This window comes from Monodon monoceros, unplaced genomic scaffold (assembly GCF_005190385.1).
Source record: "Monodon monoceros isolate NGI ecotype Baffin Bay Population unplaced genomic scaffold, NGI_Narwhal_1 Super_Scaffold_18, whole genome shotgun sequence".
Taxonomy (NCBI): domain Eukaryota; kingdom Metazoa; phylum Chordata; class Mammalia; order Artiodactyla; family Monodontidae; genus Monodon; species Monodon monoceros.
The window spans coordinates 155,992,118-156,006,477 of NW_021703774.1; the positions used below are offsets into that span (position 1 = coordinate 155,992,118).

General features: G+C 53.4%; 1 protein-coding gene across 1 annotated transcript in view; it reads left to right on the forward strand.

The window, feature by feature from the left end:
- Window positions 1-13,491, forward strand: part of SPOCD1 (SPOC domain containing 1) — a 28,816-nt gene extending 15,325 nt beyond the window's left edge. The window contains exons 3-16 of the mRNA XM_029229974.1: window positions 2,479-2,517; window positions 3,543-3,719; window positions 4,172-4,213; window positions 4,368-4,428; window positions 4,751-4,841; window positions 5,600-5,759; window positions 5,867-5,983; window positions 7,622-7,747; window positions 9,673-9,805; window positions 10,035-10,206; window positions 10,502-10,637; window positions 11,177-11,266; window positions 11,556-11,742; window positions 12,662-13,491. Coding sequence (XP_029085807.1) covers window positions 2,479-2,517; window positions 3,543-3,719; window positions 4,172-4,213; window positions 4,368-4,428; window positions 4,751-4,841; window positions 5,600-5,759; window positions 5,867-5,983; window positions 7,622-7,747; window positions 9,673-9,805; window positions 10,035-10,206; window positions 10,502-10,637; window positions 11,177-11,266; window positions 11,556-11,742; window positions 12,662-13,329 — 2,199 coding nt within the window. The 3' untranslated portion in view covers window positions 13,330-13,491. The remainder of the gene's footprint in view (window positions 1-2,478; window positions 2,518-3,542; window positions 3,720-4,171; window positions 4,214-4,367; window positions 4,429-4,750; window positions 4,842-5,599; window positions 5,760-5,866; window positions 5,984-7,621; window positions 7,748-9,672; window positions 9,806-10,034; window positions 10,207-10,501; window positions 10,638-11,176; window positions 11,267-11,555; window positions 11,743-12,661) is intronic.
- Window positions 13,492-14,360: the final 869 nt, after the last annotated feature.

Here is a 14,360-nt window from a genome sequence, read left to right on the forward strand (position 1 = left end):
TATTACTATTGACAAGTTAGCTGTTAGTCTAACTACCATTCCTTTGTAGGTAGAATGTCTTTTTGTGAGAGGCAGGCATTATAGCGTTAGCAGTTAAAGGTGTGGCCTCTGGAATCAGACTGCCAGGATTTAAATCTTAGATCTTTGGTTTACTAGCTGTATGACACTGGGCAAGCTGATTAACCTCTCTGTGCCTCAATTTCCTCTTCTGTAAAATGGGGGCAATAATGGTACCAGTACCTAACTCGCAGGGTTGTGATGAGGATTAAGTGAACTAACAAGGAAAGCATTCAGAACAGTGGTAGCACATTTTCAGTGCTATTAAAGTGTTAGATTTTTTTCCCCCTCTCAATGCTTTTAGGATCTCCTTTTTTTAAAAAATAAATTTATTTTATTTATTATTTTTGGCTGTGTTGGGTCTTCGTTGCTGCACGCGGGCTTTCTCTAGTTGCGGTGAGCAGGGGCTACTCTTCGTTGCAGTGCGCGGGCTTCTCATTGCAGTGGCTTCTCTTGTTGTGGAGCATGGGCTCTAGGTGTGCGGGCTTCAGTAGTTGTGGCTCGCGGGCTTCAGTAGTTGTGGCTCGCAGGCTGTAGAGGGCAGGCTCAGTAGTTGTGGACACGGGCTTAGTTGCTCCGCGGCATGTGGGATCTTCCCGGACCAGGGCTCGAACCAGTATCCCCTGCATTGGCAGGCGGATTCTTAACCACTGCTCCACCAGGGAAGCCCAGGATCTCCTTATCATTGGTGTGGAGCAGTTTCACTATGATGTGTCTAGGTGTGGAATTACTTTTACTTAAACTTTTTGAAATTCACTGAGCTTTTTGAATCTGTAAATTGTCGTCCTGTATCAAGTCTAGAAAATTCTTAGCTGTCTATCTTCAAATACTCCCTCTGCTCAATTCTCTCCTCTCTCTTTCTGGAACTTTAGTTCCAGAGTGATATTAGTCCTTTCGCTCTAGCCTTTGTATCTCTTTGATTGTGTTTCACGGTCTCTGTGTTGTAAATATTTTGTATAATTTCTTTAAGTCTATTTTCTAGTTCACTAGCTTATTTCAGCTGTGTCTAATATGCTATTAAACCTATATATTGACTTTTAAATTTTAATAGTTATTATTATCATATTTTTATTTCCAGAAGTCGTGTTTTGTGCCCAACCAAATCTGCCCTTCAGATTTTATATATATATATATAATATTTTAATACATATTTTTGCCCTTCACTCATATGTTCGACATTGCCTTTTATTTCTTTAAACATATCATACATACATATGTTGTATTCTTGTCTAATAAGTCCAGTATCTAAAGCCTTTGCTGGTCTGATTCTGCTGCCTATTGTTTGGGAGCCTCATAACACTGGTATGTGGACCCCTGAGAACAGGGGCCAGTCAAAAGGTTTTAAATTGTGAAGGACTATTCTTAATCTCTTTCCTGTTTTCCTTCCCAGATGTCCCCTGTTTTCCCTCTGCCACCCCCTCCCCCCATCTCAATTTACTTTTTTGAAAGGCTGATTCATTCCCATGGTTAAAAAAAAAAAAAAAAAGTGAAAAGTCTCCTTCCCAACTCCCAGTCCCTTTCCTATTGGAAGCCTCTGATATCAAGTTCTTGTGGATACTTCCAGAGATATTTCATGCAGATTCAAGCAAATACAATGAAAAAATCTTTCTCTTTTTAAAGCAAATGGTAGCACACTACACACATTGTTCTGAACTTGTCTTTTAATTTAAAAAGTATGTTTGTGCTTATAAAAGAGACACATGCTCATTCTGAGTAACATAAATACCCAAGTGTCTACAAGTAGAAAGTGAAAATCCCCCTGGAATTTCATTCCCCAGAGATAACTTCTATTATGCATCTATAAATATATATTTACATAAATGGGTTTATGCAACACATACTGCTTCATAACCTATTTCTTTCTTTTTCTCCAAACAATACAGCTTGACATCTTTCCATGAATCTTACCATATCTCTCAGTGCTCTGCACATAGCCCAGCAGTTAAATGCCTGGGCTTCGGAGTCAGACAGAACTAGGTTCTAATCCTAGCTCTGTCACTTAGTAGCTATGGGACTTTTCAGAGCCTCTCTGAGCCTCAGTTTCCTCATCTGTAAAATGGGGATGGAAATAGTACATAGTTCATAGTGTTGTTCTGAGACCTTAACAAGATCATGTATGACATGCTTCTTCCAGGGTCAGCTGCTTTATAAGCCCTTGATGAATGGTAGTTTTTTATTACTACTCACTCTTTTTAATGGCCACTTAGAATCCGTAGTATGATATGTAACCATTTATTAACCATTACCCTTTTGATGGACACTGGATTGTACCCAATTTTTTTTTTGTTGTTATAACTGCCAACCCAGTGAACACTGAATGTACATCTTTCACCTTTGTGTGTATTTTCTTGTGAATTCCCTGCAGTGGGGTCACTGGGTCCTCTGAATTCTAATGTCTGTTTCTTCTTTCTCTCCAAGGAGGCAATGAAAATGGCCCATGGGGTGAAACATGTGTATTACGTAGGTTTTTTCCTTTTTATTACTGCTGTTTTTTCTCTCTCTCCTGAGGTGTGGTGGGGTGGGAGGGGTCCTCCCCAGAGACGATCCCAGCCCCCTGCCCCAGCCTGCCCTCCTCTGGAGCTTCCTAGTACTCCCCACTTCCTATGACGTGAATCTCAGACCTCTATTTTCCCCCAAACCTTGGAACCTGACCATTCATGATCATTCATTCAAGGATTACTTTTTAGACCCATCTACTTTCAAAACAATTCCCTGTGGTTTGTAATAAATTAAAAGAATCAAAACACACTCAAATGGGTTAAAGTCTAAAGAAAGCAAGAAAAGGGGGAGGAGAAGGGGAAATCTTGTTACAACACCCCACCCCCCAATCCTGGAAAGGTACAACGTCTAGGCTTAAAGTTAATACTAAGCTTCCTGGCAGCCAATGCAAAAAGGGGAGCAGGAGAGATTCTATAGCTCATTAGAAGACCCAGAACCACTCTGCATCTTGAAATGGTCATGAAGGGCTTCCTCTCAGGGGCAATAGAGGGGTGATCAGCAGGCTTTCAGAGGGGGTGTTGGACGTGTTCGCCACGTGGCTGTTTCAGGGCAAAAGGCAAGTCAGTGACCCTGGAAAAGGGGTATGACAGAGCTTTGAGGAAGAGAAGGTGGGCTCAGAACAGGATATGGCTCCCTGGTAAGATGTATCTCTGGTCAGAAGGGTGAGAAGGGTCTCAGTACAGGGTCCAGGTAACTCTGAACGTGGCTGGGAGTGAGAGGGGAAGCCGAGAGGATGGGAATGAAGACAGGCTTCTTTCCTGGGATGGAGGCCAGGCAGTCAGCAAACATTTATAGAGCCCTCCTCTGTGCCAGCCTTTTCTGGGCATTGGGAATACAGTGGGGGCTAAGACGTACATGCTCCCTGTCCTCATGGAGCATGTACAGCGGGGAAGAGCGGGGAAGAGCACAGTTCAGCGGGGAAGAGCGAGGACAGTAAACAGTTGCAGGTGAGGTTAGTGCTCTGAAGGGCTCTTCTCCCCTGGCAGGTTGGTTCTGGGGCAGTGATCCACCTCCTGGGGGCCATCGGCTATGGCCAGGCAGGGGGGCTCCTGCCTCCAAAGCTGGAGGTTCTGGAGGACATGATGGAGGTCAACTCAGCCTCACCTGTCCAGAGGCCCAGATTGAAGGAAAGGCCCATGGCCCGGGGCCCCGCGGGGTGCCAGGTACAGAAGATGTTCTTTACACTGGGAGGTCTCTTCATCCTGTTGGGAGAGGCATGTGCACACCTGATTCACAGAGATGGTGCTGCAGCCCAGAGAGATGCTGTGACTTGCACAATGTCACACAGAACGTAATAGCCAGAGGCAGAGTTAGACCTCTGCTGGCTGGCCGCCCCCAGGTGGTGGGCTGTGCATTCCTTCTCCTGCACTGCAGAGTTCAGGAGCTTGACCGGAGCAGAGGAGGGAGGGAGGGGCTGGGCCTCCATGCATTTGGGGAGAGAGCAGTTGTTGACCTTTGTCCTCATGTCCTGCCATCCCAAGATCCTCTAGCCACCTCCCTCAGGGGGGACAGCATGGGGCTCTGGTGGCCTCTCTGACCCCTTCCACCATCCGAGGAGTCATTCCTTTCTGCCCAGGGGCTCCACCTTCTTCTCCACATCCTCATTCTGTTGCAGGAGGGGGTTCCCGTTCAGGAGGCTGGTGCTGAGTGTCCAGGGGTGAGTGCTTCTGCCCTGGCCACGCGGCATCCCTCCCTGGAGCACGGGTAGGGGGAATGTGGGACTGGGGAGGTGACTGGGGAAGCAGGGTCCCCCTGGGGCTGGGAGGCTGCACCTGGGGACAAGGCCTCGGGTCCTCACCCCTCCCCTACAGTGTGGCCCAGTGGAGGCTGAAGAGGAGGAGCCTGGTGAGCAGGCGCAGGGAGAGGACTCAGGTGAGGGGCCGTGGAGGGTGCCCCTCAGCAGCCGTCTGTCTTCTAGGGACTGCTGAGCATGCAGGGGGCTCCCACCCAGCTCTGGGCCCCAGCCCCTGCTAAGACTCCTCTCCTCTCCCACCCGCAATCAGCCTGTAGTCCTTCCCCAAAGGGGTGGGGACCGCTGGCTGCCTGGACTCGGCTCCCAGACAGACATCCTAGACGCCCTGGGTCTCTGAGGGTGGGACCCTTGCCTTGCCTGCCTAAGCCCCTCAGCCTTGAGTCACCCCCTCCCCTTGCCCCTGAGCATCCACTGGGCGCCAGAGACTCTGTTTCCCCACAGCTCAGCTTCAGCCCCAACAGGAGAAGCTACCCCTGGATATTGGGGTACGGGGCACTGTGGTCCGTGCCATGCGGGAGGCGCTGTGGAGTCGGTAAGGCCTTGTTCCGCGTTCCCTGACATCCAGGACATCCTGAAGGGCTGCCTTCACACACACCACCTCCCAGGGCTGTGCCGTGTTCTAAGGGCTTCTGTGTGTACGACTAACCCCATTTTATCCTGTGAGGTCATTTGCCCACACGTTTGAACCTGGGTCTCTCTGGCTTCAGGGTTGTGCTTTCTCATTAAGCCGCTGCAGCTCTCAGTGTCTGCTCAGGTCCTCGTGGATGTCGCCCACAGCAAATGCTTTCAGACACAGTGAGACTCTGTGTTGGGACTATCTCAGAGATCTGAGCACAGAGCTGTCATTTTACTAATGGTGAGACCAAGGCCCAGAGAGGACAGCGTTTTGCAAAGGTCACACAGCAAGTCAGTAGCAGATTCAGGGTTACATCCAGGGCCAGGGCTCCATCCCCTCCCCTGACCAATGCCTTACCCTCCCCCCACCAGGCTTCCTCCACTCCCTCCATACCCCGGTTTACTGGCCAGGGATAGAGCAGGGGCTGAGCAATCCGATCTTACTTTTCTACTCATCGTGTGGCCTCAGGCAAGCCCCTTATCCTCTGTGAGCCTCAGTCGCCCCATCTGTAAATGGAGAATGATAATACCTCTTCTTCACAGAGTTGGGGGGAGAATAAATGGGTTCCTGTAGGAAAATGTTCAGAATAGAAACCAGAGTTGGCCCAGACCCTGCTCTCCACCCATGTCTCCCTCTCGGGCTCGGTGCCCTGGCCCTGCCCTTGTGCCCCACAGCCTTCAGGAGCGCCCAGACCTGGCGCTGAGTGAGGAGGCCGTGGAGGGCATTGCTGCCGGCATCGAGGCAGCCCTCTTCGACCTGACACAAGCCACCGACGGCCGCTACAAGAACAAGTACCGCAGCCTGCTGTTCAACCTGCGGGACCCCAGGAACCCGGTGAGTGGGGCTCCGGGCTGGGCTGCGTCCCCCTCAGAGGTGGGAAGCCCTGGCAGGATGTTGGGTGGGGCTCTCCAAGCGGTGTGGTGCAGCCCCTGCCCCTGCAGGACCTGTTTCTCAAAGTGGTTCACGGAGACGTCAGCCCCCACGGCCTGGTGCGGATGAGCTCGGTCCAGCTGGCCCACCAAGAGCTGGCCCGCTGGCGGGACCAGGAGGAAAAGAGGGTGAGCTGTTGGGTCAAGTCAGGACATGGAGAAGGGGTTTGGGGAGGGGGAGGCCCGAGGATGGAGCGGAAGAGACAGAGACAAAGAGTGAGGAGAAAGGTGATGAGACAGGGGAGCACAGGACAGACAGAAACAGAAACGAGGGAACAGAAAGATCGGGCAGACAGGGAGAGAGTCAGAGAGACTCTCCCCACCAAAAAAGAAGGGAAAAGAGGCAGAAATGAAGGGGATTGGAGATGGAGAGCTCAGTAGAGAGGTGACACCCCCGGGGGTGTTGTCTTCCACTTGCTTTTCTATGGAGCTGGGCTGGGGGGTGGGGGGACTGGGGATGTTGGCCCAGAGTCTGGAATCCAGGATTGTCATCCGCCATCCATGGGGCACAGACCCAGTGTGATGACCCTGCTCCAGTCCAGCCCCAGAAGTTCCAGAAAAGGCTGGAAGTCTTCCTAGTGCCCCAGGCTGAGTGAGGAACCCCACAGCCTCCAGCAGTTCACAGATACACCCCCATACACCCTGCGTCCATGGGTCTCTCTCTCCCAGGGGGAACTGCACAGGGGCAGGGAAGGTGTGGGCACTGAGCCAGCTTCAGGAGATGCTTGCATAATATTTGTTGGTGCCCCAGTGAGAAAGGGACTGATCGAGGGAGCAGGGCCTATGGTGTGGGCTAGGGCAATAAGGCCCTTATTCTGACAGACACTGTCCACTCTGAGCTTCTGTCCGGGCACTGTCGGCGACCAGGACCAGCTATGTAAATTGTGGAGCCAGTGCAGAATGAAAATGCGGGCGTTTTGTTCAATGATTAAGAATTTCAGGGACTTCCAGTGGTTAAGACTCTGTGCTTCCACTGCAGGGGGCACTTGTTCGATTCCTGGTCGGGGAACTAAAATCTCGCATGCGGGCAGCGCGGCCAAGAAAAAAAAAAAAAAAAGAATTTCAAGATGATGGCAGTATTTAGCATGGGACCCTTCTAGGCGCAGGGCCCTGGGCTACTGCATGGAGTCCATGCCCACAAAGCCAACCCTGCTGGGAGGACAGGGCTTCTGTCCTCCCGGGGTTGTTAGAAAGGCAGAGACAGGCTTTCAGGAATCGTTTCAGATAGGATGACACTGATCAGCAGTAAGAATCACGAGTAGCATTTACTGTGAGCCAGGCTCCAGGCTACGCACTCAACATAAGCTGTTTAATGTGATGCTCTTAATTTCATTTCTAGACAACAGATCAACTAAGGCTTAGAGCGATGAAGGGCTTGCCCAGGGCCACACCATCTTGTGGGCCTTTATTAATGACAGCTGGTGCTCTAGCGCCCGTGCCCTTTCGACTACCCCACACTCTTCCCAGGGCAGAGGGTGGGTGGGATACAGTCAGGGACAGATTTGACTCGTGCGAGAAGGCGAAGTTTAAGAAGGCTTCCTGGGGGAGGCCGGGTTTGAGTTGGAAGGTGAATGAGTGGAAAATGGAGAAGTAAGGCGGATGGTGGGGGGCCTCCAGGTGAGGGACTGGCAGAAGCAGAGACATGGAGGAAGGGAAAGGGCTGGCACGGAAGGGGAGCCGCAGCGGGGGGGCCTCAAGGGAGCACTTGGACTCTTGGTGGCCAAAGTCCTCCAACCCTGGCTGAGCTGGGGCTGCCCTGCCCCTCAGAGCCTGGAGATCATCGAGCAGCTACAGAAGGAGCCGTGCAGCCTCCCGGCCTCCAAACTGACCCACAAGGGGGAAGTCGAGATCCTGCGGGACATGGACCAGACGCTGACCCTGGAGGATCTGGTGGTAAGTGGGAGCCTGACGTGGTGCCAGGCAGGGCCTGTGCCCTCGGATCCCACCCCTCACCTCACCAGCTGTGTGGCCTTGGGCAAGTCATCTGACTACGCTGAGGCCCACGGTCTTCATCGTAGATAGGGGAATGATGGTGGCCGCACGGGGTCTGGGTGAGAACGGGGTGAGACAAACGCCGGCACCGGGCCTGTCTGCACCTTCTCAGCGCTGCTTCCCCTCCTTTTGGCCTAACCCCAAGGCACCTCGTGTGAGTAGTAGTGAGTCCTGTCTCTGCAGTTCCCCCCAACCTCAGGCATTCCGACCAGATCCCAGGTTGGGAAGCAGGAGGGACACACTGTTTGAGGCAGGGACTTTTTGGATGTAAGGAGCAGAGACTTGCTCTATTCAGCAGAAGGACTTAGGGATGCACCGGCAGGGCACCACCTGGAGTCCGGAGCAGCCTGTGCAGAGTGCCCTTTTCTTTGTGGGGGACCTGCCCCATCCTCCTGTCCATCCTGCTTCTTCCTCCCCCTTGGCCCCTCCTCCTTGCACATGGCTCAACAGGATGGCTCAGCAGCCCTCGAATCAGTGAACCCATCCCCTCAGCCTCCTGCAGCCAATCAGAGCACCCCCTTGGCTCACTTCAGTCGCTCTCAGGAGAAGGCTGCTCCGGCTTTGGTTGGGTGTCTCGTGGGTCAGATGTTCACCCCGGTCTAATCAGCTGTGTGTCCGGGACGGGGGGGGGGGGGGGGGGGGGGGGGGGCGATCCGGTTGGGCGGGGGGGGGGGGGGGGGGCGCAGGGTCCCTTGAGCCACGTTCGTTCGCTGGGGAAATGGCAGTGACCTTGACCGACAAAAATCCCTGCTCTCCCTCACCAGTATCCAGGCCAACAGGCAGACCTCCTGGCTGTGCGGAGAGGAGCCCTAAGAGGGCGTGGCTGCTCCCCAACCCAAACCAACCTGTATTCCCTGAGTAAATTGAATGTAAATATAGGGGGAGGAGCCAGAGAGAGAGGGAAGAGAGAGCCGGCGGCAGAGTAGGGGAGGGGAAGATAACACAGAATAGCAACATTTCCTCCGATTGAACACCTACTATGTGCCACTTTTACAAACAACGCCTCATTCAAACCTCAGGATATAACCTACGAGATGGGTGATGCCAGTTTCCTGGGTGAGGCACCTGAAACCGTTTGCCCAAGGTCACTTAGTTGGCAGTGGGGGAGACTGGAACCCAGGCTCTCTGACTCCAAAGCCTGTGCCTTGTCACTGTTCTGGAGGTGGTTTTAAGGCAAGAGTGAGTTTCAAGATCTTTTCAAATCTTCCTGAAGCAATCAATGTTTGTTGTGTGTTTAAAGCTGTTTCTATTATGAGGAAAAAAGGGTGATTTGGCATCGGGCATCAAGGTTCTTAAAAACGTTCATTCTCCCCAATTCTGTCATCTGCTTCTGAGAACTCGTCCTAAGGAGATAATTGAAAGTTTAGGGAAATACTTCCAGCATAAGGATGTCCTCAGTGTTATTTGTTACAGTGGAAGCCTGGGAACGACCTGATTGTCTAGCAGCAGAGGTGATGCATACACTCCAGCCCAGCCCATCAGTGCAATGTCTACAGGGACGGTATAACACGGCAGATAACTTTGCTGTGCTTCATGGACACATGAACCACAAAAGGAGCCCCGAAACTCTGTGTATAGATAAACTATTATAAAGGAATACCCGGAGTATCAACGGTTGTTTCTAAGTGGTGGGACAAGGGGGGATTTTTTTTTTAATTTTCAAATTTTCTAAATTTTCTGTAACAAGTTCACGATACCTTTGTAATTAAAGAATATATTATTTAGAAAAATAAAACCACAGCCCTGAGGGCCCCCTACTCATGGAGGGCTGCTGACCTCCCCGGCCGCCTTCCCAGCCCACCCCTCTCTCTTCCTTTGCCTCCCAGGAACCCATGGTGTCCATAGACTGCGGCCCACTGGCCCTGCCTGCCACGTCGAGGGGCACCACGGAGCAGCACGAGGACACCACAGAGCAGCACAAGCACCACTTCCTAGACCCCAGCTGCCGCATCTGCATGGGTGGGAGGGAGACACAGGAGGGGCACAGGGGTGGTGGGTAGGCTGGGACTGAGTGTGGGGTTCAGCGGCAACAGGGATTCATGGCTTGGGGAGAAGGTGGTGGGGCAGGGGTACCTGTGTTCCAGGTCACCTTAAAAAGGACCTGGTTCAAACTCCGTTTCTAATGCCCTGGGCTGGCTTTAGCCTAGCTGCCGGCCCCCGTTTCAGCTCCTGCCTCTGCTCTTTGCAGACTGGAAGCCCTTGTATGAGCGGCCAGCCTCCTTCATAGCCACCAGGAGGATGGGGGATGATGCTTTCCAGAGAGCCCCAAGCCTGGTCCCTATGTCCTCTCCAGAGATGCCCCAAACCAAGGAGAAGCCTCCCACGGAGCCCAAGGACAGTATGGGGCAGTGGGCAAGAAGGTGGGCAACTGGCAGGGTTGGTGGGGGAGGCCACCTGCTGGGGCAGCAGACACAGGCTGGGTTTTTCCGTATGGCCTTAGGCAAATCCTGCCTCTTGTGTGGGCCTCGGTTTCCCCATCTGTGCAATGGAACTAATCATCCCTGCCTACTGGTCTCTACCACATAAGGCCATGTTTGGACCAGTGTTCCAGCACCCACAGTGGAGACACAGGACCTTCTCTGAAAACTAAGGAGCTGCTGGGGAAGCCCTGGTGACCTGTTCACCTGGCCCTGTTCTCTCTGTCCCTCCCTCTAGGCTCCAGATGCCTGCTGGGTCCACAAAAGCCCTGCCCAGCCAGCCACCCTGGGAGGGGTCTCTGGACGTGTTCTCCATTAAGCAGTTCCGGGTCAAGGCCCAGCTGGTCTCGGGGCACAGCTTTTGGCTCATCCGGGTACTCCTGCCCAGCTCGCCGAAGACTCCCTTGCACACTGACCAGCCCAGTCAGCTACACACACCCCCGTTCATTCATTCACCCACTCACTCCTTCTGAAACAAGTCATTGACTCCCTCTCTGTGCTTGGCCCTGTGCAAGGCTAGATGCAGCCCCACTCGTGCAGAGACACATGGGCAAAGGACTCCCTATAACCCAAGGCATAAAGCAGGAAGGGCCCAGGAAAAGGGTCTGGTGCATCCTGGCCCAGAGTAGGGTTTTAGGAGTTATTGTTGAGTGAGTGAATGATCAGCCAAGTGTTGGATGAGGGTAGGGGGTTAGAGGAGGGAGTGAGGGGCTCCTGAGAAGTGGAGGAGATTGGCCAGGACAGGCTGTAGGCCTCCAGGGGTAGTTAGGGCTTTCCAGCAGCCACTGGGGCTCCTGATATACTGCCTGTCAATCCTCTTGGCCACAGGCTGTGGCTTCCGGGTAGCCAGTATTGAGTCTGCCTCAAGTGGGCGGGAAGCTGGGAGGCTGACTGGCCTCCTACCTGTCCCCAGGCCCTGCCCCAGGTGATCCGCTCTGCAGGCTGCATCCCCCCCAGTGCTGTCTGGGACTTTCTGGCCAGCATCTGCCCAGCCGAGGCCAAGGTAACCACCCACCCTTGGGTACCACCTCTCCTCCTAGCACCATATCCCCAGCCCTGAGCTCTCTTTCACTCCAGCTCTGGAGCAGAGGCCTGGTTTAAGATATCCGGGTCCAGTTCCCACTGTGACTGCAGACTCACTGTGTGACCCTGGGCAAGTCCCTCTGTTTCCACCTCTGGAAAATGGGGCCACTCTTCCTCACAGGGTTCTCAGAGGTTCAGATGAGACCAGGGGTGTTCACAGGAGCAAAGAATGACTGTTCCTAAACCTGCTCTTCTTCCTGCAACCTCAGGACGTCTGCGTGGTCAGACTGTGCCCACAGGGCTCTCGGGACACCGAAAATTGCCACCTGCTTTATTCCTACCTCAACGACAAGCAGTGCCATGGCCTGGCAGCTGTGGAACAGGTGGGGGTGGTCCTGCTGCCCCTGCCTGCCTTCCAGCCCCTGCCCTCCAGGCTGCGCCCTCTTGGAGGCCCAGGTGAGTGCCCGATGCCCACCCCAGGCCCTGTCTCCCCTCACTTGGTGACCAGACAGGCGTTGTAGACACAGTCACCCCTGTCTCCATGGAGGCAGGCACATCTCAGAAGGAAACTTCTGAGATGGGCAAACGTGAGAACAAAAACAAGAAGAGCTCAGACTTGTATATTGTTTACTATGTGCCAGACACCATTCTGAAAGCTTCACTTATATTAATTCAGTTAGTCCTCAAAATAACCCCTTCAGGATGGTGCTGTTAATTTTTTCACTTCATAGATGAGGAAACTGAGGTAGGGAGAAAGCAAATGACTTGTCCAGAGTCACAGAGCCAGTCGGTAGCAGAAACTGGCCTGCTAACCACCACACATATAGTCTCTCCAATCAGGCACCTTGACGAGAAACTCACCAGTCACCTTTGACCCCAGCGTAGCAGAAGAGGCAGGAACCACCAACTGGCTGGAATTAGGACCTAAATAAAAGAGGAAGGAGAGATGTTTTCACCACAGCTATCCTGGGCCAAGCTTGGCTCTTGTGCCTGGATAGCCTCCAGGGTGTGGATCCAGGAAAGCATGGGAGGGGCTGGAGGGGGTATCAAGGGGGGACTGTACCTGTTGCCGAGTAGTGTGTGATCTTTCTGGGCTGCCTGTCCTGGGGACGGTGTGGTAGAATGAATCATACAGCCTTGAGATTAAACCATCCATGCCCCAGTCTCAGCCAAGTGAACCCTTTCACACACTGTGAGAGCAAATCTTACACCCTCCTACTTAACTTTCCTAGCATCTCATGGGCCCCATCTCACTACTGGAAAGCTCTTCTTGGGGTCTAACCTCCAGACCTCTTGCCACAGCCAGAATGCAGCTTCTGGGGGCTATGAGTTCTCTCCGTCCAAGCCTTTGGTCTCTTTCCTCCTCTTTCTCCAGGCCTGGAAGCCACTCACGCAAGCCTGTTGCTGGCTGTGCTGCTCCCCAAGGCAGGGCTTCTGGCCACAGCAGAGTTCAGCCCCTTGTGGGGGAAGGTTCGCAAAATGCTCTCCTTCAACAGAAAAGCGGAGATGAGATGCTACCAGCCAGAGGCCACAGGGCCAGATGTGGCCCTGAAGGGATCCCCTCCCCCGGTGGGTGCCCTGCAGCAGGGCCAGGGCAAAGGCAGCCTGGCCCCAAGGGGAATCTGTGCTTGGCAGAGGCCTCCCAGAGGCAGGGGGAGACTGTGGGGAGAGCCTGAGACCTGGCAGGGTCCTGGGCGAGGGCAACGGCGTCCAAACCCAGGCTGGCACCAGTCCTGGCATCCCTATTCAGCTTCACCAGCTGGCCATGACCAGCACCTCCACAGGGCTTCCTGTCCCCGCCAAGCCCTGCTTCAGCATCTCAAATCCCTGGTGGCCATGAGCCACCAGTTCCAAGCCTCACTGAGGTCCCTAGGCCAGGAGCAACTTCCCCGACCTCCTGCCCAGCCTCCTGCAGCCGCTGGGATTCTTGGCCTCCTCTGCCAGTCCCCTGCAGCTCCAGAGCCCCCTGGCCCATCCCTTGACTCCTCTTTGGGATCTACAGATGGAGCCGGCTCTGAGTGTCCCCTTCCTGCAGAGACCTGACCCTCATTACCCACCAAAAGAGGGGCTTTAATTCCCTAACCAGTGCTGAACCCTGAGGTGCTCCAGAAAGAGCAACAGGGGCAGAGGAAGGGGATGGTTAGCTGTTTGAATTTCCTGTTCTGCAGTTTGCTTGGTGTTAATTTTTGGTTTAATAAAGAATTTGGCAAAGTTGAGACTGCATCTGCTGGCTGGACAGGAGGGACCCTGGGCCTGGCCACGTGTGGGTTGACGTGGGTGTGTCTGGGAGTTTCTGTGCACAGATATAGCAGAGCTAAAGTGTTAGGGATGGAGGGGGCAGCCTTGTCAGCTGCTTGTCTGAGGTCCTTAACCATCACTGTGCGCCAGGGTTCAGCTGTTGCCATGGTGGGCTCTGGAAGCATTTTGCAAGTATTTTGAACTGGGTGGAAGAAGTGATGGGAGAGAAGGCAGCACTAGGTTGGGGGGAGAGAGAAAAAGGAGGCTTTTGAAGGGGCATAGACACTTAGAGATTGTTAGAGAGGAAAAGGAGAGCAAGTTGCAATGGATTTAAAATTTTTCAGTTACCAAGACTTTTTCCTTTGGAGAGTTGGGGGTTACCGCCGTAATCCCTGCGCGTCTCTGTGTGTGTCTGAGGGTCTCTGTGTGTGCGCATGTCTGTGACCATATGTCTGTGTGGGTCTCTGTTGAGGAAGTTGGGAGGTCCAAATAGGATGTCTCCTCTCTGTTCCTCTTGCCAGCTCCTGGGGACTGATACTGGAGAAAGCCAAGGGCCTTGGCCTGGTGGGTGGGGGTGGACATTCAGGATGGGGTTGGAGGCTGGTGTTACAGGGCAGGATGGTGCTGCTTTGCCTGGGGCCTAGAGTGAGCTCTTAACAGCAGCTACAATTGGAAGGCATCTCCGTGTGTGTGTACCTCCGGAGAGCTGAGTCTAGGCATTGCCATGGGAACTAACTGTCTCCTCACTACCTAACCCAGGGTCCAGAAGCAGGGCCTGCCTTGGAGGAGAGAACTTGTGGCAGGACCCCACCGTTCACCCCTGCCCCGGCCTGAAG